Below are 24747 nucleotides of genomic sequence, written 5' to 3' on the forward strand. Positions count from 1 at the left end.
TGATTCCATGCAAATTTTACAAGTGTTTGTTCTAGCTCTGTGAAATCCCTGTCTTGTTCCTGACTGTAGAGGAAAAGCTTTCAGTTTTTCCCCATTTAGGATGATATTGGCTATGGGTTTTTCATATATGTCCTTTATTATGTTGAAGTATGCTCCCTCTAAACTTACTTCGAAATTTTTTATGATGAATAGATGTTGTACTTTGTCAAATGCTTTCGGCATCTATTGAAATAATCATATGGTTCTTATCTTTTCTTTTATTGGTGTATCACATTGATTGGTTTGCAAATATTGAACCACCCTTGCAACCCAGGAATAAATCCCACTTGATCATGGTGAGTTATTGTAATGTATTGTTGGATTTAGTTTGCTAGTATTTTATTGGGAATTTTTTATCTGTGTTCATCAGGAATATTGGCCTATAGCTCTCTTTTTCATGGTGCCTTTATCTGGTTTTAGTCAGGGTAATACTGACATCCTAGAATGAATTTGGAAGTTTTCCTTCCTTTTCTATTTTTTGGAATAATTTGAGAAGAATAGGTATGAACTCTTCTTTAAATGTTTGGTAGAATTCACCTGTGAAACTATCTGATCCTGGACTTTTGTTTCTTGGGAGTTTTTATTATTATTATTATTATTAATTATTATTATTATTATTATTATTATTATTATTACTGATTCAATTTCTTTGCCAGTTTTTGGTCTATTCAAGTTTTCTATTTCATCCTGTTTCAGTTTTGGTAATTTATGCTTCTAGAAACATCCATTTTTTCCAGGTTGTCCAATTTGTTGGCATATAGTTTTTCATAATATTTTCATAGTTGTTTGTATTTCTGTGGTGATGGTCGTGATTTCTCCTCTCTCATTTGTGTCCTTCCTCTCTTCTTTTTCATAAATCTGTCTGGAGGTTTATCAATTTTCCTAATTTTTTCAAAGTGCCAGCTTCTGGTTTCATTGATCTGTTCTATTGTTTTTTCAGTTTCTAGATCATTTATTTCTGCTCTAATCTTTGTTATTTCCTTCCTTCTACTGGCTTTAGGCTTCATTTGTTCTTTTTCTACAAACTTTAAGTGTAAGGTTAGGTTGTTCATTTGAGATTTTTCTTGTTTCTTCAGGTTGGCCTGTGTTGCTATAAATTTTCCTTTTAGGACCACTCTTGTTATATCTAAAAAGTTTGGAACTGTTGTGTTTTCATTGTCATTTGTTTCCATGTACTTTTAAATTTTTTCCTAATTTCCCAGTTGACCCTTCCACTGTTTAGTAGCATATTGCTTAACCTCCACATATTTGTGGCCTTCCCATATGTTTTCTTGGGGTTGACTTCTGATTTCATAGTGTGGTCAGAAAAGATGCATGGTATGATTTTAATCTCTTTGTATTTGTTGAGGCCTGTTTTGTGACCTAATGTGTGATCTATTTTGGAGAACATTTCATGTGCACTTGAAAAGAGTAAGTATTCTGATGTTTTAGGATGGAATGTTCTGAATATATCTATCTGTTAAGTCCATTTGGTCCTGTATGTCATTCAAGCCATGTCTCCTTATTTTCTGTTTAGATGATCTGTCCATTAATATAAGTGGAGTCTCCTACTATTATTGTATTATTATCTATTAGTTCCTCTATGTCATTAGTTATTTTCTGAGTCTGGGTGCTCCCATGTTTGGTGGATAAATTCAGTTTCTCCTATTAAGCCTGCCCTGGAATCCTGAGTTGGGACTATAGGGCCACAAAAGGAGAGACTGTTGGCCCTAAAAAAAATGCACAAACATGCTGTTTGTGCCCCGGGTAACCAGAAGTTTAAAGTGTGACTTCTGCGGTTTGTTTTGGTGTCTGAGGCCAAAACAATTAGACCACTGGATGTGAAAGAAAGAAAAAGGAATTCTGAAGCTCTTCAGCTGGGAAGGCAAAGTTATCCAAATACTGCGAAGTTAAGACAGTTTCTGTGGTTTTTAGAAACTTGTGTGGCCCAAATAGGTCATAAATAATTTTTTTATGGTATAAAATCCTTGAAGAACATGCTTGGTCTCAGAGATTCTTGCCATTCTTACACTCCCAAAGTTTCATGCTGGTTGAGATCTGTGTGAGCCTGAGTTTCCTGCTCAGTGTGGCCTCTAGGAAATACTAAACAGTGTTGAGGCTTAAGCTTATCCCTAGGGCTTCTTTTGACAAGGTAAAATGGACAGATTCGAAGTGAATAATTTGTTTCTCTTTACTTCATAATTCAACTTTTAGGTAAAATCTGTAGTGGTTCTGCTGATCTCTGGCCTGTGTTTTGCCACCATCTTTTGCTTCTGGTGTTACATAAAGAGCAGTCAAAAGTTAAAATGCATTCGTATGGTTTTATTAAGACCTAGCATAGTAAAATTGTAGATCCAATAGGATTTCACTGGCAATCCGTTGAAATGATATGATAGACCTGCAGAAAGCCCTCAGAATGATGAAGTGTCCATTTTCTATATGGCTAGTAGGAGGGATGGGGTGGATCTCTCCATAAACGAGACCTCCTGTTTATTTTAAGGGTTTGATTAGCACCTCAAAATTAGTCATATTAGTAGGACAGATAGTCTCATTGACTGTATGCTTCCAAATATAATCAGCATAGCCTCCTTCTGAAAGGGCTGCTGCCATCCATGCACTGGGCTGAATGCACCAGGCAGAAGAGCCCTGGGCTCAGAGGGCCAATGTGTGCCTGGTTCACCAAAAGAACATTTCCAGGGTTCATAGCAGAGCTGCTGATGCCAAAGATCCACCCAAATGGCTCTTTCCAGGCATTGGAAACTAGAATCGCAAAATTGGTAAGCATTATTGGGGGAGCCCACATCTGGAATGTACTTCTTCTAGCAGGGAGGAGGATTGTAGTTATTGAATGGCAGTCATTTATGCAGATGTCTACTGAAAAAAGTATCCATAATGATGTATCTTTACAATACCATTTAAGCACTTTTTGTTTAAGATGCATTAGTACTTGCATTCTGTATTTCACCCTGTTGGTGAATGTTTTTTTTACGTTGTTGTTTATTGAAAAACAGTACCATCTTCTGAAAGCTTTTATCAGCTTCCCATGGTGATTTGCTGGACATAGCACAATTCAAATTAAAATTTCATTATCTTCAAAGGCACTTTTATGAGCTATAAGAAAGCACCTGCCTGGCCCTGGTGTGGGTACCATAATACAGAGAGAAATCATGAAACTTTTCTTCCACAAGTTTAGAGTCTCTATACTACTAATAAATAAATATAGAACAAAGATTATATCTTTTCTGCATTCATGGCATACTTCAAATATTGGAACTTTTGCAACACACTTGAAGTGATTAAAAGATTAAAAGTAATGCAGTAATAATAAAGTCACTACTGCAATATATTAATGTCTTACAAGGTCTGTAAGAAGACTCATTGGGAATCACACTGTTTGATGTCTTGCTGAAGCTGCATTGCCCTATGCTCTCTGACATCTTTATGAAGCAGAAATTACCACATTTCAATAAACATGTGACCTTCCTTTGGCACGACTTGACATTTTACCAAGCTTCTTTCCTCTGACTTAACAAGTTGCACTTCCCATACTTGAGATTGCCCACATCTCTGTATTCATTATTCTTTCTGGTAGACTTCCCTGTAGGGAAAAAAAATGAATAGCCTATACTGGACCCCTAATCAAGATGGCAAAATTATTTCACAGCCCTTGGCCTCAAACACATAGCAATGATAGAATGTTAAAAAAAGAAAATCCAAAGGATTTACCAGGTTAGAAAATAAGAAGAGCATGTGTGGAGTAATACCAGAGTAATAAGCAGTGGTGAAGCTGCAAGCCAGCTAGGCTCTGGTCCAAAATCAGGCAGTGACAGCCAGAAATGGGACTTCTGAAAAGTAAAGGTGACTAAATGCACTCCCTGTCAAGATGGGACCAGAGCAAAGTTCAGAGCTTTAAGCTAGGGCCTAGGGTGGGGAGCCACAGTTCCCCTTATTCCAAGCAGAGGAAGTTAACAAAATGACTTGCTGATCTGTTGCTGGAACTATGACCAGCAATAGTTAATAGTTTATAGACAGAGAGAAGTGTTATAGATTATAGACAGAGAGAAGTGGGAAAACAAAGCCATAGCCTCACAAGTAGGAAGTGAACCAAATTCTTTCTACTTGGTAACCAGATCTGTAATAGTCCCATTGTTTCCATAGGATGAGAAATACAACCATGACCTGGTTCTGGGCTAAGTGCTCAGGAGATCAGATGGTAGTAACTACAAAACCACTAGAGAAGGACAAAAATAGGGACGGAGGAAAGAAGAGATACAGGGAGAAGAGGAAGGGAGAGGAAAGAAAGAACAAGAATGAGAATGAAACTCCCATTCAAAATGAGCCTTCAGGAAAGTAAAAATAAAATAAAACTGATTTAAGAAAAAACAAAATGAGCCTTCAGGCCAGGAATCTTGAGGACATGAAAGAAAATCTAATACCAAAAGATACAGGCAGCAAAATCTACTATTGGAACCTGACTTCACTCTAGATGGCTTTAAGGAACAATCTGACAAAGACTTTAAAATAAGTATGCCTGGGATTTTTGAAAAGATAAAAGGATGAATAACTGCCATTAAAAAAGAACTGAAAAAAAATAAAAATAAAAAATAAAAAGGAACGGAAAATTATACAACAAAATTATAAAACAAAAACATGAGAATTTTAAAAAGGAGCTAATTATAAATCTTGAAAATATGTTCATTAAAATAAAAATGTAAGAAGTGAAACAAACTTTAAACTGAGTAGAATTAAAGAGAAAATTCATGAATTAAAAAGTTGGCAAGAGGAATTAACCAAAAAATGCAATTCAGAGAAATAAAGACTGATAGATGAACAGACAGATGATAAATAGATGGATAGGTAGGTAGATAGGTAGGCAGATAAGGAACAATTAAGGAATGGAAAAGAGATTGTAATGTTCCAATAGTCATTCAATATGATTTCCAGAAAAAGAGAGTGATGACATGGTAGGTAAGAAATATTTGAAACAATTGAAGGGTAGGATATTCTAAAATTAAAGATGTGATTCTTCAAACTAAAAGTGCACCACAAGTACTGACCAGCATAAATAAAATTAAATTTACACCCAAATATTTTAGAGCGAAACTAGAGGATATTAAGGAAAAAGTAGAAAGCCAAATGACCAATGAAGGAACTGTAATTAAGCTGATAGCAGATTTTTCACCAGCAATAATAGCCACCAAATGGTAGAGTAATACCTCCAAAGTGCTGAGGGAAAGTATTTGTCAAGTAGAATTTTATACCCAGCTACACAATCACTCTCCAGATTTTTTTTTTTTTAACCTAGGGAGGTAGTTTACCACTTACTGACTTCATTAAAAGCACTATTACAAGATGGATTATAAGGAAAAGTAGGGAAGGTGTAGGTACAAGAAACAACAATGAAAATAGCCATTGATTAAAAGATGGTAAAATAAGTTGAATGCTAACATTCAAAAAAAAAAAAAAAGCTCGTTGGTTTTTTTTTTTTTTAAGTGCTACAAGTTTTTTGAGTGTGTTAAAAAAGATGTTGAATTAGATGCATTAATAAGATTCAGTGTGTGGTGTTTCGTGGATAATTAAAAGTGCTAAGATGAAAGTTTTAAAAAATTTAATTACTTCAGACTTTGCAGATATGGGAGGTGGTAGGACTGACACCAGTGCCCCCAGCCTGCCCAGCAACAGCACTGGGAGGGCAACTGAGTCCTTAAGCAGCAGCTGTGGTCTCATGACTGTCTTAGGCCATGCTTGGTGCTAGGGGATAGGAGTTCTGCCCAAAGGAATGTCATAAACCAGACTTGGGGAAAGAATTTCTTCTTCAGACTTTATTAGAAAAAATTTTTTCAAAATTGAATGTTAAAATTTTTAAATGATTACTTATCTTTCTTTAAATGATAAGAATTTATCTTTCTTATGAGAAGATTGCTCATCTTTCTTAAAATCTTAAAATCTTTAAATGATATACCCATCCATAGATGAATGAATTTTTAAAATTCTGCACCCCTCCTCAATATCTCCCAAGTAATGAAAGTATTTTAAGTTACATTGTTGTTGTTTGTAAAGCTGTCAGAACCATATATTTAGGGAAAAAATTCCTAGAATATTACAAATGTAAAGGTAACCATGAAAACAATAGAAATGCAATCTTTAATTCTAAAGCAATAGAGGAAAGGCAGGGATGTTATTTTAAAATTTTTATTAAACCAACAGAAGACATGAAAAGAGAAAAAGTGGAGAAAAAGAATAGTAAACAGAAAACACAAGGGAAGATGTAGAAGTAAATCCAAATATATCAATAATCACAGTAGAGGCAAATGGTTAAATTTATCCATTAAAAATAGGGATTCATCTTTTGATAACAGGCTCAAAATAATGGGATGAGGAAGGTCACCATTTAAATACTAAAAGAAATTTATGACATATGACAAATTTTAATATAAGGCAAAAGTGTTAATGAAAAGAGATATCACCTACAAATAAAGGGAACCAACTACTAAAGAAGAAATTCCACATAAATGTTAGTAAGATGACATGAAATACAAATAAAGGAAGACAGCCACAATTAATTGTCAGCTATTTGCGGCCAGAGTACTTAACATGATACTTTAAAAATAGTAGATGCCTTCATTCATATTGTAATTAAAGAATCTTGGCATTGGTCTATTGACTGTTTGAACTTGAATTGTTGAAACACCATGAACAACCAATTTTGAACTATCCCAAATTAAGAATCTCTGAGATCAAATTGCATTAGGCCATATTGTAGCAGTATAGACGTAAACTATACAAGAACTTTCTAGTGGAAAATTTAAATTAGAATTCCTGGTTAAGTGTATCTTGTGTCTCATTTCTAACCATATAGCATTAAGGAAATGATAACCGACCTCTCTATTCCTCAGTGTTCCTTCAACTAATCACTGGACTCAACTCTCTTAATTTATCGTTCCATAAAATTCATGTCCTCCATTTTTTGTCAAAATGGGATTCTCAAAATGTCCCACTTGTATAAGGTTTAGGGTGTCCAGTGGTTTCTTAAGCAAGTCCTACTAGCGCTAACCTCTGCCTAAAGGCATTCTTTGTGCAAATATTCCAGACACTCTATGTAGAAAGAAGGAAAATGATTGTTAGCCAAAAAAACTATAATTATGGGGACTAGTGCCTGATAATGTATTCCACTTTTAGTTTTGAAAATGTTTGTACAAAACTGGGTTGAGCCCAGTGTTTTTACACGAGAATCTGTAGACATTTATCCACCTAATAAAAAAAAAACCACACAATCTGGCAAAATTCAGCATAGTTGGCAGCTTTTCCTGCCCTGAAGCCTGGAACAGCATGGGCCTCAGCAGGTGTGGCTTTCAGAAAGTTCAGAAAGTTGTGTTCAAGAAGCCTGCCCAGCACCCCACCTGTATGCAGTGTGCCCTCCTTGAAGGCCTGGTTGATGTCCCAGGTTTTTATAGGCTCAAAGGGCCTTATTCATCCACAATGGATAATAAAGACCAAAATGGCCAGGAAATTGACCAGTTTTGCTGGAAGTGCTTGATATTGACATGATAGACCAAAATTACAATAAATTTTAAAACCTTTTAAATAGAAGATGCCACGTGTTTTTTTATATATAAATTTATTTTTTATTGGTGTTCAATTTGCCAACATATAGAATAACACCCAGTGCTCATCCCATCAAGTGCCATTTTTTGGTATTTTGAGTATAGATGCTATGTAGTATTTAACAGTAGTACACAAGAAACCTATTCTTCCTTTATTCACATCGGTTTGGTAGTTGTCTCTTTCTCTAAAGTGGTAAGTGCAGGGAGAAAGGAGGGGAAGAAGGAAAATGTTTTCTCTTATTTTGTTTTTTCCACAAGCTACTCCTTAATCTTAGGACCCAAGCCATCATGACCCAGTTAATGAGATCAGATTTCCTGGACCCTTAAGAATCACTTGCTTACATAGGCAAAGAGAGGGGGAATGTGATGAGGTGAGACACAAGACGCTGATGCCCACACTGGAGCATGATCAGTCCAATATTCAGAACCTAAAGTGACAGCAGGCAAAATAAAACAGTTGTGACACAATGAAGTGCCAATGGGGCCCCAGTAAATGGCCCAGGAGTATGCTGTTAGAAGCTCACACTCCTAACAAAGTCTTATGACAGACCTGATATTCAGAAATAAGACTCTCTTCCCTAGGAAGGGCTACCTAGGAAAAGCAAGTCAGAGCACACTCTTCTAGACTCTAGAGGAACCAAGGTTATAAAAGAAGCTACCAAGACAGGCTCAGACACAGGCAGCAAAACATGGCTTCAGTTACCAGCAGTGGATAACTGAGTGAACCTGTCCTTGGAGATAAGGAAGGAGTGCAGTGGTCAGACTGGAGCCCAGGAATAGGATTGTGGTAATTGTTGCAATATCTTAAGTCTCTGTGTGCTTCCCTAAAGCAATGATTTTTCAGGTTTAGAACCTTCTTATCAAATGAAATCTTATACAAGACCCAATATATAAACCTAGGCAAAACACAACTTCTCTGGTTTGAGTAGGGTTGAGGATCCTAGAGCCCTGCTCATCTGTACCTCCCCCTACCATGCACCCTATATATACCTTGATGTTTCTTTTTACTGGAATTCCTTAAATCCCTCCTTTTGAGGCCCAGGATTAGCCATAGGATTGGAGAGGATTGATTGACCTTGGCTATAGAAGAAGGCTCCAGGAGCTGGAGAAAAATTCAGAATCTCACAGAAATTCAAGGTGACTTCTGGTGAGCCTTCAGAGTAGACAAACACAACCTAACACAAGTGTGGTTTATAGCATGCTCAGCATATATAGTCCCCATTAAAAAAAAAAAAATCCCCCACTTCTCACCAAGTTGACAGTGGCCTCTGGACTTCGTTCATTTGATAAGATAAATAAATAAAGTCTCTAGTGCTTTCTCATTCATTCCACAACCTTTCACTGAATAAAGTGGTAGATGTTCAATAAATGTCGATCCCCTCTCCTCTCCCCCTCCCTTCCCCTCTCCTCCCTTCCTCCTTCCCTCACCATTACAACCTTAATTCTTTGGGCTAAATAACTGTCCCCAATTACAATGCAAATATTTCTGGGAAGCACATTAAGCTTGATCACTTATTTATACCTCTGTGCGCATTAATTTATGAGATCATTTCCACTAAACTCTGAGCTGAGAGCGATTTCAGATGGGTAGGAGTCAGAGGAGGAAACCAGAGAGGGCTTGACAGCACTGGGAACCTATGGAGAAGTGAAAGGTACTCAAGGGGACAGGGGAAAACAGCTATGATAAGTTTCCCACAAACATGATCACACCCAGTAAGGCGAACTATTGGAAGAGAGATCACAGACCTGAGGTTGGCTATGATCCTTTGTGGCATTGTGGCTGGCTCAGCTCCCTGTCTGAACCTGATTGTTGCCACAGACCTAAGAGGATAGGCTCAACTGACCCCACCATGGCCCATGAAATTTGGGGACCACCTGATAATAATTGATCAGCATTCACTGTCTGCTGGCTCCTGTCTGCCATAGCCCCTTTGACTATTACCCTACAGTCCTCTCTGAGCGATTGTTAGAACTTCAAGTCCCTGCTGAGAATAGATGAATTATCCCTTCCACCTGGAATTTTATCACAAATTATGGTTAATTTCATGCATTCAACTGGTGTTTTTGTAAACATTTTAGAAAGTGGTCAAGATGGCATTCCACACTTCCACATTTGAAACAGGAAGATTTTTCCTGGCTGCCAGAAAGAGATGCCAATCTTTCCCCAGTCCTAAAGAGCAGAGGAGCCTGAAAGGCCAGAGCCCAGATGCTCCCTCACTGCTGCTTTCTTAAATTATTATTTGTAATTTTCCTTTTTAAGGTGCAGAGAGAGCCCAGAGCCATTTATTGAGTCTATGTCTATGCATGTTGCCCTAATCTACAAACTTCTGTTTAAATTTGCATCTTGATTTCTTTATGAGACACCATAAACTGACAGCACAATAACATTTCTGCTGGTTAGGGTTCCTTGCTGTGCAGTCAATGGGTTACTTTATTTAGGGAGAGGAGACTTTTCTGTCAATTTGCCATAGGCTTGAGGGAAAAAAAGAGAAATCTTCCACAAAGGCAGGAACTGATGGTGCAAAAATAAAGCATGTTTAATATTTATGGGCATTTTAGCGTAAAAATGTTGCATTGATATTTGAATCAAAACATGGTATCTTGAAGTAACAGGGACTTAAAATCTGTATTTCTGAGGCATTATATATCTGAAGTTGAGTTTTCTTTTTTGTATATTTTATTTCAGTTTCTTCATCTGTGCATTAGTAAAGTATGTATTCTTAGGGCTGGGGAAACTAGCCCTTCTTGGGCTTTTCAGTTCAAGAAGACAGTGGATCACAGCATTTAATTCTCTCCCAGGACCTCATTAAGAAGATGATAAGGGGAGGAGGGGGCACCTGGGTGGCTCAGTGGTTAAGCTTCTGTCTTTGGCTCAGGTCATGATCCTGGGGTCCTGGGATCAAGTCACACATCAGGCTTCCCATGGGGAGGCTGCTTCTCCTTCTGCCTATGTCTCTGCCTCTCTCTGTTTCTCTCATGAATAAATAAATAAAATCTTTAAAAAAAAAAAAGATAATGATTAGAGAATTTTAAAAGGTCAGACACACAACAGTGAAAACAGGAGGATAAAACAATTGAGCAGATGCTGAGGAGAGGAAATAGAATGTGGGTAATTAATAAAATGGGGCAAGGAGGCCACAGCCAGGAGTACATTCAGAGGAAAGACAGCAGAAGAAGAATCCAGTCTGCCTGAATTTTGGGCACTTGTGTGGAAATGCCAGGCACAATGGAGGATGGCTGTAAGGCAAGAGGCAGATACCAGGGATTGACTGGAGATCTCTGTGGAAGAGTAACCTTTCCTGTGCCCACCTGGGAAAGTCCAGCAGCTGTGTCCCAGGTGAAATGTGTCCCCCAAAATGTGAATGTTCCCAGAGAAAAGACTCCCCTATTACCATCTGGCAATTAACAAACATTAGCAAAATGGTGAAGCCCACTGATTGACAAACCCTACCAATGTCAGCACAGTTCTCCATAAGTTTTTACTGACTCATTATTAAATACTCATAGGACAAGTAAAGCTCCATAGATATTTTAGAAAAGGCTACACCTTTAAAAAGAGAAGCCAAGATAAGCAGAAACTATACCTTAGAGGAAACAGAAACTTCAGGAAAAAGAAAAGTTTTAAAAGAGAGCTCTACTTTGTTTCCCCAGAGAGATTCGAGAAAATATTACATCCATAAAAAGAGCAGAATGCCATACAAAGAAAATCAAGGAGTATCAAGAAAAGAAGTCTTAGACATGAAAATACGATTGTTGTAACAAAAAATTCAATAGAAGAATATGGAAGATAAAGTAAAGGATATTTCCTTGAAGAAAAACAAAAGACAAAGAATAAGAAATAAAAGAATAAGAGTCACCTACTCTTAGGTGTCCCAAATCCAACAATAAAGACACCTAAAATTACAGAATAGAGGGCTAAAAGGCAGAGAATATTATTTATACACACACACTCACACTACAAAATAATATCTCAAGCCTGAAACACATGAAGCTCCAGACTAAAAGGCCCTACTACAGATTTTGATCTCAGGGTTGTGAGTTCAAGCCCTACCTTGGGCTCCAGGCTGGGTGTGGAGCCTACTTTTTAAAAAGGCCCTACTAAGTGTTTAGCACTATACTAGGTCCATGGCAAAATTTCAGAACACCAAGAAGAAAGAGAGACGTTAACATATATACATGTTTACTCTCATGCTCGCTCTCTCTTTCTCTGTCTCTCTCTCTCTCTCATCACCTTTAAATATTGAGAATGTTACTGACAACAAATTCCTTATCAGCGATGATTTAAGCTAGAAAACAGCAATAATAACAGCAAAAAGTTACTTGAGGAGGTGTTCCAGCAAAACTAGGGAGTAAACCAAGCTCTAGTAAGTCATAGAATCTAGTTAAAAGGCACTGTACCTCTGGCAAGTACAACTGAGAGGCAGAGTGGTAAAACAAGAGATAGTTACTTTTACTTTTTTTTTTTTTTTTAGTTTTCCATATAAACTTTTTTGTAACATTTTTTGACATATGCATGTATTACTTTGACAAAAACTTTTAAAGTTTTTTCAAGTAGCACATGTACGTGAAATTAGATTTTAAGACTAGAAAAGAGAAGGAATGGGGAAATATGTAGCTCCATCATCTCAAACCCAAACTTTAAAAAATGTTTTGGTCTATATTCTTCTAGTGTACTCTTAAAATATAGATTATTCTTGGGGTGCTGGGTGGCTCCGTCGATTAAGCATCAGGTGTGATCTCAGGGTCATGAGATGGAGCCCTGAGTCAGGCTTTGTGCTTAGCAGAGTCTACTTCTCTCCCTCTCCCTTTCCCTTTCCCTCATGTGCTCACTCGTTCTCTCTCTCTCAAAGAAACAAATAAATCTTTTAAAAATATAGAGAGATTATTCTTTTTTAAGGAGAATCAACAGAGTTGTAGTCATACTGCATATGTTTTTACCTTGATTTTCTCACATAAACATTCTTCTTCTATTTACATATGCTTTGTAAACATTTTAAATGACTACAAGTATTTTACAATTAGATACATTATAGATTACCTAATTTATATATTTGAATAGTTTATAATTTTTTGATCTTTTAAACAATACATGATAAATATTTTGGCATAAAAATAGAAGTCTTTGTCAGATAGCTTGACTCTGTCTCAATTTTGCTATTTTTATTTGGTTAGGCCCCCCAAATTTTTCAGCTTTTTATGAAGTCACAGTGATTGTGCTCTACATATCTCTGATAAGCACCAGAACTCCTTGGCCTCAAAGATCATGGTTCCTTGTTTTAATAACACTGTGTTCAAACAGAAGTGCAAAGACATTTCTGGGAAGCAACACTTACTGCTTGTGCGGACCCTGTGTAAAATCATCTTGAGCACTCAGTAAATTTTGTTGCACCCAATTGAAAAGGGCCTACTGAAACTGAATGAAAACTGATCTAGATAATGGATTGATCCTCATCTTAAAACATTTCAGGATAAAACTGAGACTACTTATTTTCTTTAGTTTAATAGAAACTTGAAATTCACAATCTTGGAGTCCAAATGAAGGACTTCAAAAGTTTTGTCCCCTACGTCTGTAAGTGTTTGAGTTTCAGGAGCTCCCCATTAGATTAGAGCCCCTAGTGAATAAGGATATTGGCTAAAATAAATGTAGCCTTATACTCACCCACACTTCTTTGTCTACCATCCTGCAATTAGAAACCCAATGACAGACTTAGAAGTGGTTGGTATAAAGGGCCACAAAGCCACCAAAATACACGTCATACATGTTATCTATCCAATATTCCATGCTCTGCTGATAACAAGTGGGACAAAGTGCTGCTGCTCTGCTTGGTCCCAGATGGCTGTGTTAAGAAGGATTCTGAAGGACACTTCCCATAGCTACTAGAAAGAGTATGTCATCAGTAATTCATGCCTGGCATGAGCATGAAATGAAAGAACATTGGTGTCTGGCCATCTGCCATTTTCACGTCCATTAAGCCTGACTAAAAAGTCTTACTTGACTTTTCTGGTTCTGGTTCAAATTTCTTTATAAGGCTTAAAAAGGCTTACAAAGAAGAATGTATGGTGCAATAAAAGTTAACGTAGACCACATCCATTCCATTTCTCTAAATTGACTAAAGCATTAAGTTTGTAATCTGATTACCTTGGTCTGTCTACAGGGCAAGGATGCAGGTCCTGCTACCATGGTTACTAACACTCAGTAATTTACTCTGTCCCACTTCTAACGTGGCCATGTTGGACTGGCAGTCACCTCCCACACACCAAATTGTCCTTCACTGTGTCTTTTCCTTTCCATTCAACTTTTCTCCTGGTACCTGTGTTCTTAGCATGGACGACTGGCTCCCAAATCATTGTTAAATCCACATTGAAAAAGAGCTTTTTTATATCATAGTACCATTACCTTGTTTCATGTATAGAGTAAAAGGAGATATCATGAGAAATAATTGCATAATATCATTTTGTTTTTCCATCAAATTATCTTGTTATTTTGGCTTACCACAAATAGCATGTTTCATATTTCCTTGTTTTCCTTTCCTCTGTGTTTTCTCCTATGAGTTAGCTGATGTCACTATTTTTAAAACTATTGCAATTGCCAGTAATCATGTTTTTAAATATAAGCCAAAGGAAAGAGGAATTGAGATGCTGAAGATTATGGAATATTCTTAAAGGTTGGATGGCAGGAAAAACAGTTTGCATATATGATTTCAATCTAAGGAAAGGATCAGTGATGCAGCGTATTATTGTCCCCATTTTAGAGATGAGAAAATTGAGCTCTAAGAGGTAGACATTGGCTAGACTCTATAGCTACCATTTGGTACAGGCTAGACTTGATGTCTGTTTGATACCAACCTCAGTGCTTTCTCTCTCTACCTTCCCTGAAAGGTGAAAAGTTTAAATTTTTAAAAAATTTATTCATGAGAGACACAGAGAGAGGCAGAGATATAGGCAGAGGGATAAGCAGGCTCCCTGCAAGGAGCCCAATGCAGGACTCAATCCCAGAACCCCAGGATTGTGACCTGAGCCAAAGGCAGATACTCAACCACTGAGCTACCCAGGTGCCCCTGAAAGGTGAAGAGTTTAGATGGTAAATGCTGAGTGAAAGGCTTTTAGTAGGTCATAAACTTTGAAATAAAAAAAAATTACCACTTTTTCTAGATCTCCCGATTACAAAACTGTTCTTCGGAGTTAGTTAATTTGAGGAACAGAGCCATGAATACAGTTTCATGGACTGAGATTATATGGTCCAGCCCTGTGTTATGCAGATTGGGGAAACTGAGGCTCTGGATAGTATGATTTAGCTAAAGACACACAGCTAATTCATCACAAAGCTGAGACTAAAACCCAAATCTCCTTTACCTCATTTGGGGAGCTTTGCATGCGGCTTCCCAAGGTTTGTGCTGCTAAAAGCATCAGAAACTCTGTCTTCTAAACTTCAAGGCCATACAAACAAAGCTGATGTTATTGGTGGGGAGCTATATAAAAACACCAACAATCTTTTTTCAATTCAGTAGTTTTTAGACAAGGTGCTATCTTATAAAAGGATAAATAAAATATGAATAGTATCTAAGTTCACGTTTTGTGATAAGATTAACTCCACCTGGGATTTCTTTTTTTTTTTTTTTTTTTAAGATTTTATTTATTTATTCATGAGAGACCGAGAGAGAGGCAGAGACACAGGCAGAGGGAGAAGCAGGCTCCATGCAGGGAGCCCGATGTGGGACTCAATCCCGGTTCTCCAGAATCAGGTCCTGGGCTGAAGGCGGCACTAAACCGCTGAGCCACCTGGGCTGCCCCACCTGGGATTTCAATCCTTCTACTCTTTCCAAAATTAAAACCAGGAGAGGAAGCATTTGTCAAGTTCTCTGCACAGAAAGAAACAGGCAACTCTCTGTCTCAGATGGAAGCAGGCATGAGGCCTGCAGGACCCTGGCCAGATGGGGTGAGGAGAAGGAAGCAGGGCTGGGAGTGTGAGGAGGGAGTACTCACTACTCCAGGGCAGGGTCTCATCTCTAGAGCAACCCCAAATGTGGAGGGAGCAAATGGTGACACATGGAGGAGACCTCACAAGGGGTCAGAGGTAAGATCATTTTGGGACACCAAATGGGATTGGGTCTGAATGGGAATCTTTTTGTGGACATCATTACAGAGTCCTACTGACAGCAGACCTCTGGCTACCAGCAGGGCATATTGGGAGCATACCCAGCTCTGGGGACTTTTCCAGCCAATGGTGGGGAGGATGTGCCATGCTGGGCGGCACCATAGCTTGTCCCAGATGTGGCTGGCAGTGAAGAGCCAGGATGGAAGAGAGCCATGGTCAAAGCTGCCTTCATTCCCTTGACCTGAATGACAAGTGTCGGGGGACTATGTGCTAATATCCTGCCAGTAATGCTAATTCCCTGGCCCTGCTTGCAGAGTGTTTGATACAATAGGTTTGTCTGGGATATGACTTAGAATCTGCACTTTAAAACATGGGCCTGCTGCTGGGACCAGGGGAGGAGGCAGAAAGAGATCCCAGGCAAGGGAGATGGAGGAGCAAAGGCAAGGAATCACCTAATGGTATAGTGTTGGCGGCTCATGGAGTGTGACCTCTTCTCAGAATCATCAGAGGTTCTTTAAAGTGCAATTCGAAGCCATGTCCCAAGCAAACCTATTGTATCAAACACTGCAAGTAGCACCAGGGAATTGGCATTTTTAACAGGTGCCCTAACTGATTGCTATTCCCACTGTATTGGGAGTAACAATCCTTCAGAGGTTTTGAACAGGGGACTGACATGGATGAATGTGCATTTTAGCTCAGTTATTGAGGCTGGGGAGAATGCGTTCAGGGAGAAGGCTCTGGAGGAGGAAGAGATAGAACTAGCCAGAGAGGTGCTGAACAGGGTGTGGAGCAGGGCGGAGAATGCAAATGAGGAAACCAGTGCAAGGCCTGGTGGTTGAGTGGACATGGAGTCAGGTGAGAGAGAGTCAGGAGTGACTGTAGGGTCTGGATGTTGCAGGTGGCCCTTCCTGTGAGCCCACAGTGCCCCCCTTGGCACTCAGAAGGTGAGAGTTGCTCATCATAGTCCATCCTGTGAAACATTATAGGAGCAAATCAATAAAAGACGATTTCCCTGTAAGATTAAAGTGGAAGATGAACCCCTCCACACACACATACACACGCATACACAAAAACCCTATGGGACGCTTAGGTGGCTCAGTGGTTGAGTGTCTGCCTTCAGCTCCAGTTGTGATCCCGGGGTCCTGGGATACAGCCCCACATCAGGCTCCCTGCAGGGAGTCTGCTTCTTCCTTTGCCTATGTCTCTGCCTCTCTGTGTGTGTCTCTCATGAAGAAATAAATAAAAATCTTAAAAAATAAAAAACCCTAGAGTGCAGAAGTGTACACTCTCTCAAACAGTATACTTCAGAATAAATTTTAACACAATCCATCTATTTTTGGGGGGTAGTTTTGGCAATTAAAAGGATTCCCTTAGTTATCTGGGATGTTCATTTATAGAGAATGTCTCATTTCCCTAATAACATGAGAATATGAGCAGAGCGGGGTCTTACATTCAGACCCAATCTTAAAAGAGGGCTAGATATGAGCAGGGGAGGGCACTGTGGGGGGCCCATGGCAGATGCCAATATCCAGGCAGATGACCAAATCAGAGCAAGTGCTAGCAAGAGGGTCAGCTTGTCTAAAGTCATCACCATGATGACCATCCTAGAGCAAAGCTTTTAATCTTCAATAAGGATTAAAGTTGTTTAGAAAAACCTTATCCTAGAAGCACTGCATGGAAAGAAAAAAAATGTGCATAATTATTTAAATGCATAATTATTTAAATGAATATATATTCATTACAGGAGCAAATCAATAATATATATATTAAAAGAACTATATATATATAAAGAATTATATATATATTAAAAGAACGCCAGTGTAATAAGGTGACTAACACAACACAGGATAGTGAAGCCTTAATGCCAACAACAAAACCATCAACACAGGGAGAACCCAATTGGTCCCAAGGAATCAGTGATACCCGTCAGAGCAGGACACTGTGTGAGCAGCTGCATTGACACCTGTCCCATTCAGCTACCCTGGACATGAAAGGCCACTCACTGAAGGTCTCGGGCCCAGGAATGAGAGTGGCCCCTGTGAGTGGCTAGAAGCGATTTCCTGAGGCCCCTCGTCCCTGAGCTGCTGGGAAGTGTCACTGATCACTGTGGCTAAGCTGTAGCAGTTCAACGTGTAGGTCTTCACGGCTCACTTTCTGATTCCTTTCGTTTGACCTTCCACCTGAATCATCTTTTATTTATGTCCTCCCATAGCATTTCCATAGGATGGTTGTGGTCAACACCATTCATCAACCTCTAATGGGCTCAAATGGAACTCAAATCCCCCAGGACATGCCTTGATCTAAGAAAAGAAAAACTGCTAACGGCATTTCTTAAACTAGGAATTTATGTCTTCCCATAAATTGACCTTGTAGGGTTATTTGTGGATTCCAACAGGGAAATGGCCTTGTCCCTGCACGTCCTCAGCTCTCCCTTCCCACCCCCACCAGCTAATGTCCTCTGCCCACTCCTGTAAGCTCCAGGCCAGGATCACTGGGGACAGACTCATGGCTGTGTGTCCTGGCTTTATTCTGCTACCATTTGTTCATTTATCCACTGAATATTTATTGCACCCCCGCTTTTTCCAGGCCGGGTGCTAAGTGCTGGAGACACTGTGGACAGTCTGTGTTCTCGTAGACTTGCCACCTAAACAAATAATGACACAGTTCTTATTCAAAGGAAACTGTAAAGTGATCTCTGGAGAAGCACAGGTGCTGTGGAGTCTCTGGGCAGCCTTGGCAGGCTCTGTTGTCTGCCCCTCCCTTTAGTGCAGGTCTCTGGGGCAGGGCGGCAGTGGGGGGGAGGGCAGTGACTGCGTATTGGCCACATCTCTCAACACCCTCTAAACCACTACTCAATTTGCTCAAGGCCTGGGGTGTGAAATCTCCACCTTAGCCCATAGATCCTCTGCCTCTGATCACCCTAGCCCTGGCCAGAGATCCCCTGTGCTCCTGGCTCCCTCCCACAGATAGCAGCTTAGTTATGGGGTCCCTCTGACCTAAGGGTCAGGTCCCTGGGGTGCCGGCTGCCAGACATCACACAGACTCTGAGGGAGGAAGGGAGGTCAGAGCATCCTCCAGCAAAACACAGTCATCCTCCCACACAAGCCTCGATTTGTTTTACAACATGCAAAGCCCCCTTTTCTGATGAGAAAGGTAAAATATAAGATATAAAAGTAGCCTTTATATAAAATAATTTTTACTTAAGATATTTTATATAAAACAACATTTATAGTAAAAATAACATTTCAGAAATGAGTTAAGTCAAAGTTCAGTGTATTCCCACCTTTCACACCTACTGCCAGAAATAACCACTTTTAACAGTTCAGTCTTTATCCTTCTAGATATGTTTGTGTTAATGCAAACATATTTGCTTATCTTCATAGTGTCCTACATCTTCATATGGTCCTGTAATCGGCGTTTTTCATCTGAAAATTCATCACAGACACTTTCAGGACAGTACCTGTAGATCCTCCTCCTTCCCAGGTGCCCAGTATTTCACTGTAGGAATGTGCCATAACTTCTCAGTGAATCAAGCCCCTATGAGTGAACATTTGAGTCATATTTTGTTGTAATAATCTTCTAGTAATGAATATCCTTATATAGGTGGTCCTCAACATTGTTCAACAGATGATCTTTTGACTTTAGGATGATGTAAGAGCTGCAAACGTTCAGTAGAAACTGCACTTGAAATTTTTAGTTTGGATCTCTTCCTGGGCTAGCAATATTCAGGAGGAGCCTCTTTCATGATGCTGGGCAGCAGTGAGCCACAGCTCCCAGTTGGCCATGCCTTCCGGGGTGTCGTCAATTTCTACGCACTCAACCGTCCTGCACCCATGCAGCTGTTCTTTTTCTCACTTAAAGTACAGTATTCAATAAATCATGTGAGATATTTAACACCCTATTATGAAATAAGCTTTGTGTGAGATGATTTTGCCCAGGCTCATGTCTATGTTCTGAGCATGTTTAAAGTAGGCTAAGCTAACCTGCAATGTTTGGTAGGTTAGGTGTATTCAGTGCATTTTTAACTTAACAGATTTTCAACTTCCAAAAGATTTGTCAGGATGTAACCCCATCATAAATTGAGGAAGATCTATATACCCCCTCTGTGTCAGATTCTTCTTAGAAAGGTATTTTGGGTCTAACATCATGCATTTTTACTGGATTTTCATACACAATAAAGTGTTCTTCATCACCCCTCATTTAACATATGGCTGGATGGACAGATGTACTCCATTGGCTTCTAGTATATTCTTCCCTGGGAGCTGTGTAGCCCTGCTTCCCACAGGAGACTCCAGTACTTAGCTAGAGTATTTGTTGCTGAATCTGTTTATTCCAGTTGAAATTGTTATTGTAATTGTGTAATTTATTTAATTGGTGTATAAACCAAAGAAGTATAAGAGGGAAAGAATAATTAGAAAAAAATTTAAAAAAGGAAAAAAAGCTTATGGTACATTTTTGTGATTTCCAACTTGAACTAAAAATCATTTTAGTAACTAACCACCTACCCCAATCATATCAGATATGGAGCATCAGCTGATTCATAAACTTCATCAACGATGCAACCATGTTTTCGAGTTACGTCCCCTCTTGACCTGACTTGCCAGTATTGTCTCTGGAAAAACATCCATAGCTGTTGGGTTTATTTGTAAATTGGGTTATCGTTTCTTCTTAGAAATACTTAAGAAGCAGACATGTCTTTTCTAGGGTATCCAGTACAATCCACCTCATAAAAGTTGATTTTTAGACTTTTTCTTCACCCACTAAGCCATTGTAAGCTCTTGAAGTAACAGAGACACGCTCTTCAACTTCAAGAAGAGAAACAGAAAATCTGGAAATCTCAAGTGTTGCCTTTGAAAGTGAGAGAATATATACAAACATCCTGTCACTGTCTAACCTAATAAGACATTAGAAAATATTTTATAGCCTGTCCAAAATCTACAAAGTCCTTTATGTGACTGCTGTAGGTACTTACTATTTGTTGGATGTATGGATATTCAGGGAAACATTTCTATAGGGTTCGCTATAGAGAGATCTCTGATTAAGTGAATGAATGAATTAAAAATTAGGCCACACTGGATTCACTCAACATATATTTGTTAAGTGCCAACTGTATACCAGTTGGCTGGGAACTTCTGGGTTACAGTGGGTCATGAGTACTCTGGGTAGAAGTGCTTGTCAAGCACTTGACAAGTGCTTGTCAAGATGCTTGTCATCTAGCTGAAGATGTCAGGCCACTGGGACATGCACAAATGTAATTTACTCAACAGAACAAGCACTCCTGGAAATGCTCAGACCACATGTGCACCTGGCCAGTGGAGCAGGAGGCAGAAAGGCAATAGGAAAGTTTTGTCATGAGATCTATGAATCCTCTCAAGGCTTGCCCATGTAATTTAAGTATCAGTTTCACTTACCCTGTATGGCATTTGACAAAGCACTGCAGAGACCGCCAGACATCTCACTGCTGTGTTTTCTCTTCTAGGATATCAATGAGTGTATTCTTGAAAACTATCCTGAGTGTTCCAACCCCAGATTATTTTACATCATTCCATATTTTTGTGGACAGCATCCCAGATGCAGGTAAAGACTAAAACAGACTTGTGGCATGCTAAGGTGGAGAACAGTAGCAGGAAAGCCACCAGCTGGCACTGTGTGGCAATCTCTTGTATGCCTAGTCTCTCAGCCTTCTGGAATTCAGTTTATGTTTACCATAATCTTTAAAGATTGCATTGGAGACTCTGAGTGTCCTATAATTGAAGAAATTAACAGATCAAGGTCTGACAGAGGCCCTGGGACCACCCCATAAAGATATGTAACTGGAATGCCAACCAAACCCATTTTTTAATTTTAACTCCTGTTACTGCTCAAGAGTCGAGACCAGGGGTGAGCTCCCAGCCTGCTCCTCCATAGTGTTCTGGATTCCATCAGCAACTATTCTAACCTCCCTATTATATATAATTAGGTCTGATATACTGGGTGCTCACACTCAAAAGTCAATAGTCTCTCCCAGGAGATATTCTTAGTAGAAAAAGTACTTTCTAGTGATTGCCCTTCAACCTTACTTGGATGCAAGAGCTTCTGTAGAATATGACTTAGTTAGGCTTCGGAGTGTGGTCTGCTCACCTCCCACATCAGTATCCCTGGGGCACTGGCCAGGACTCCCCATGTCGTCAGAGTCTCTGAGGCAGGACACAGATGATTCTGGTGCTAGTCTAGCTATGGTTTGAATTCATTGTACTAGACAAGCGTGTAGCCTTGAAAAGAAATGACAGTAACACACAATGAATATTATCCTCATGTAATGAAAAATAAGCCTGCTACCAGAAGTGATGCTTTGCCCCAAAAGGAACATTGATGAGAAGGTCAGTGTATTTCTGAAAAGACCAAGATAAGAAACTATTTCTGAAGGGCAGCCCATCCCTTGTCCTTTCTGCTTGCACTCTGATCACTGCTTAATTACTATGTGTGTTGTTATTGCTGCTTTGCTGAGTTTACTGGAACACGGGACTTTGTTTACAGTATAACTTCTCGGACTAAAAGTGTCGGTTTTCTGCTTTATCATAAACTTCCTGAGTTCAGGAGGCCTCCCTCCTCCAGCCCTCACCCCTGTATAAATGTCTCCTGGTTCACGGTCAGTGCTTCAAACACTGGGAAGATTTGGGGCCAGATGACTCACTTTCTGTCACAGTGAAGATATTTATTCTAAGAAACATGATTCTAACTCCCTCAAGTATTTTTCTTAAATTATATATTTCCTAATCTTGAGGAGAGTACTCACGATGCCTTACCCTGGGACACACATGATGAGTTTCAAAACTCTCTCACAACGCCCCCCTGTTCCACCTTGACAATTATTTGAGCTGGGCAAGGGCTATGATTATAATTTTTCAAAAAGAGAACACTGCCTTGCCCCAATTCCCTTGGACGGTAAATGCCGGCCAGGCCTGGAGCCCAGCTCCTGTGACTCTTGTCCTTTCCGACTCACTCAGATGCTGTTAGCTCAGAGACCTGTCTTGCGAATGAGATTAGGCTGTTTTCCTTCTGTAATTTAAACAAGCAAACAAACACACCTTTGTTTTTAAAGTCTTTAAAAAAATCAGATGATGAACAGACATGACCTCATACTGTTTTGATTTCTATAGAAATACCCTATCAGTAAGTTTCATTATTTCAAAATCTCTAGCCTCATTGGTTTGCTTCTTCTATTAAAAAGCCATTCTAATCGCCCCTTGATTAGTGTTTATAGGACCTACCTACCTTTGTCTGTAATTCTTCTAACAAATCTTTCAGTGAGGGCCCCTGAGGCCCTGGGCAAGGCACTGCCCACAGGCAAATGTGGTAGTGGTCAGAAGGTAGGAAAGGCAAGTGACAGCCATGTCAGGGCCAGGTGCTTGGAGGAAATGGGATTTGAACCCATTCAAATGGCAGGGGGTGGGTAGAAGAGGTATGTTTTCTAGCATGTTGTTGCTGCCTTTTGAAAATGAATCTCTGATTGAAAAATCATTTTTATATCCATAAAGGGAGCCTGGTGAGTGGGCCCTTGAAAGAGCAAAACTGAACGTGAATGAAAACTTCCTGCTTGTGGGGATTCTTGAAGAGTTGGAAGATGTGCTGCTTTTACTGGAAAGATTTTTACCTCATTACTTCAAGGGTGTGCTCAGTATCTACAAAGACCCAGGTAATTCCGTTTGCAGCAAAGTCTTCGGCGTTTCGAGGGTTACTCGCCTTGACCAGGACTCAGGCCAATAAAGGGGTGAAAGCTTCTCTTCTGATAATGAAGAGAGGTTGCCCTGGTTTGCAAAGGAAGGTTATAACCACGACATACAGATTCCAAAACCTGGAGCATCAGGTCCCAACCTAAACGTGCCACATTTGAAAAGCCTGATGGTTCCTCTTCTCTCTTTGGAAAGTGAAGCTGGTAACATTCGCATTGACCCTGTCCTATGGGTATTGCTGGGGTACACCCATGAATAGGTGTGCCCATGTTGGGGTCCACTGATGGGAACCACCGTTTGATACAGTATCTGGGCCCTATTTCCATTTGACAAAGCACTCTGGCGTATTAAATTCTAGCAGTAGAATAGGTAGAGGAGCAAATTGAAAATGCAATTATGATTTTATTCTAACAAACGGAGTGGTTTCTAGATAGAAGCAAGAAATGGAATATTCAGCAGAGCAATTGCAAAGGTTGCTCATAGTGTCACTGTAAATATAATTACTCTCAGAAATCCATCATTTATTTTTCTCATTATTACTTTATCCTGAGAGAAAGGCAAACAACATTGTTTCTTTCCGGCTCTCCCTAATCTACTGCTGCCACAACAAGCCTTGCATACTTATTCACTGATCTGTTTGTTGTCTTGTTTTGTCATCCTGAAATGGGAAGCTGTCTTCTGCTTTATAGAAATGAGGAGCAGATTGAAAGGCCACCCCAAACGCAGCCCTGCTGCCTCCCATTGGACCTCACACCACACCTGCATCATTGGCAGGTGCTGATGCCCATGTGAACTGGCCTTTGCCCTAGATCTTGTCACATAAGGTGGCCCTGCCACCACCAGGGGTTTGCAGGAGGAACATGGCTGGTGGGTGGATGCTGTCCTAGTGTCTCAGCTCCCTTATTCAGAGATGACGTACCTACACATGGGAACATGACTGCGAACCTTCACGTGTACCCTGCAGGTGTGTCTCCTCAACAGGAAATGTGGTCTGAATAGCTAGAAGCATAATAAGCCCTAGTCACTTTTTGAAACTAGGCCTTCCTTTGACCCTTCAACAATGGGCAAATTAAAGGATTTAAGGAGCCATGCCATGACCAATTTTTAGCTCTGTAAGATAGCATAAACTCGAGTCTTTGTGCAAGGTGGGGTCTTATACTAAATTAGACTTTTTTGAAGAAAAGGTTTAGATTATTCATTGTTATTTCCACTCTTTGGCTTTATCTTGTTGTAGAGCATGCATGTGTGCATGAGTGTGTGTGGGTGTGCACATGTTAGTGTGCATGTATGTGTGATACACAGTAGGAGATAAAAGGTG

General features: G+C 39.6%; 1 protein-coding gene across 2 annotated transcripts in view; it reads left to right on the forward strand.

The window, feature by feature from the left end:
• UST (uronyl 2-sulfotransferase) overlaps positions 1-24747 on the forward strand; it is a 304369-nt gene that overhangs the window by 224775 nt on the left and 54847 nt on the right. For both annotated transcript variants that reach the window (XM_077896447.1, XM_077896449.1), the window contains exons 6-7: positions 21197-21294; positions 23235-23392. In XM_077896447.1, coding sequence (XP_077752573.1) covers positions 21197-21294; positions 23235-23392 — 256 coding nt within the window. The remainder of the gene's footprint in view (positions 1-21196; positions 21295-23234; positions 23393-24747) is intronic.

Source organism: Canis aureus, chromosome 1 (assembly GCF_053574225.1).
Source record: "Canis aureus isolate CA01 chromosome 1, VMU_Caureus_v.1.0, whole genome shotgun sequence".
Lineage (NCBI taxonomy): Eukaryota > Metazoa > Chordata > Mammalia > Carnivora > Canidae > Canis > Canis aureus.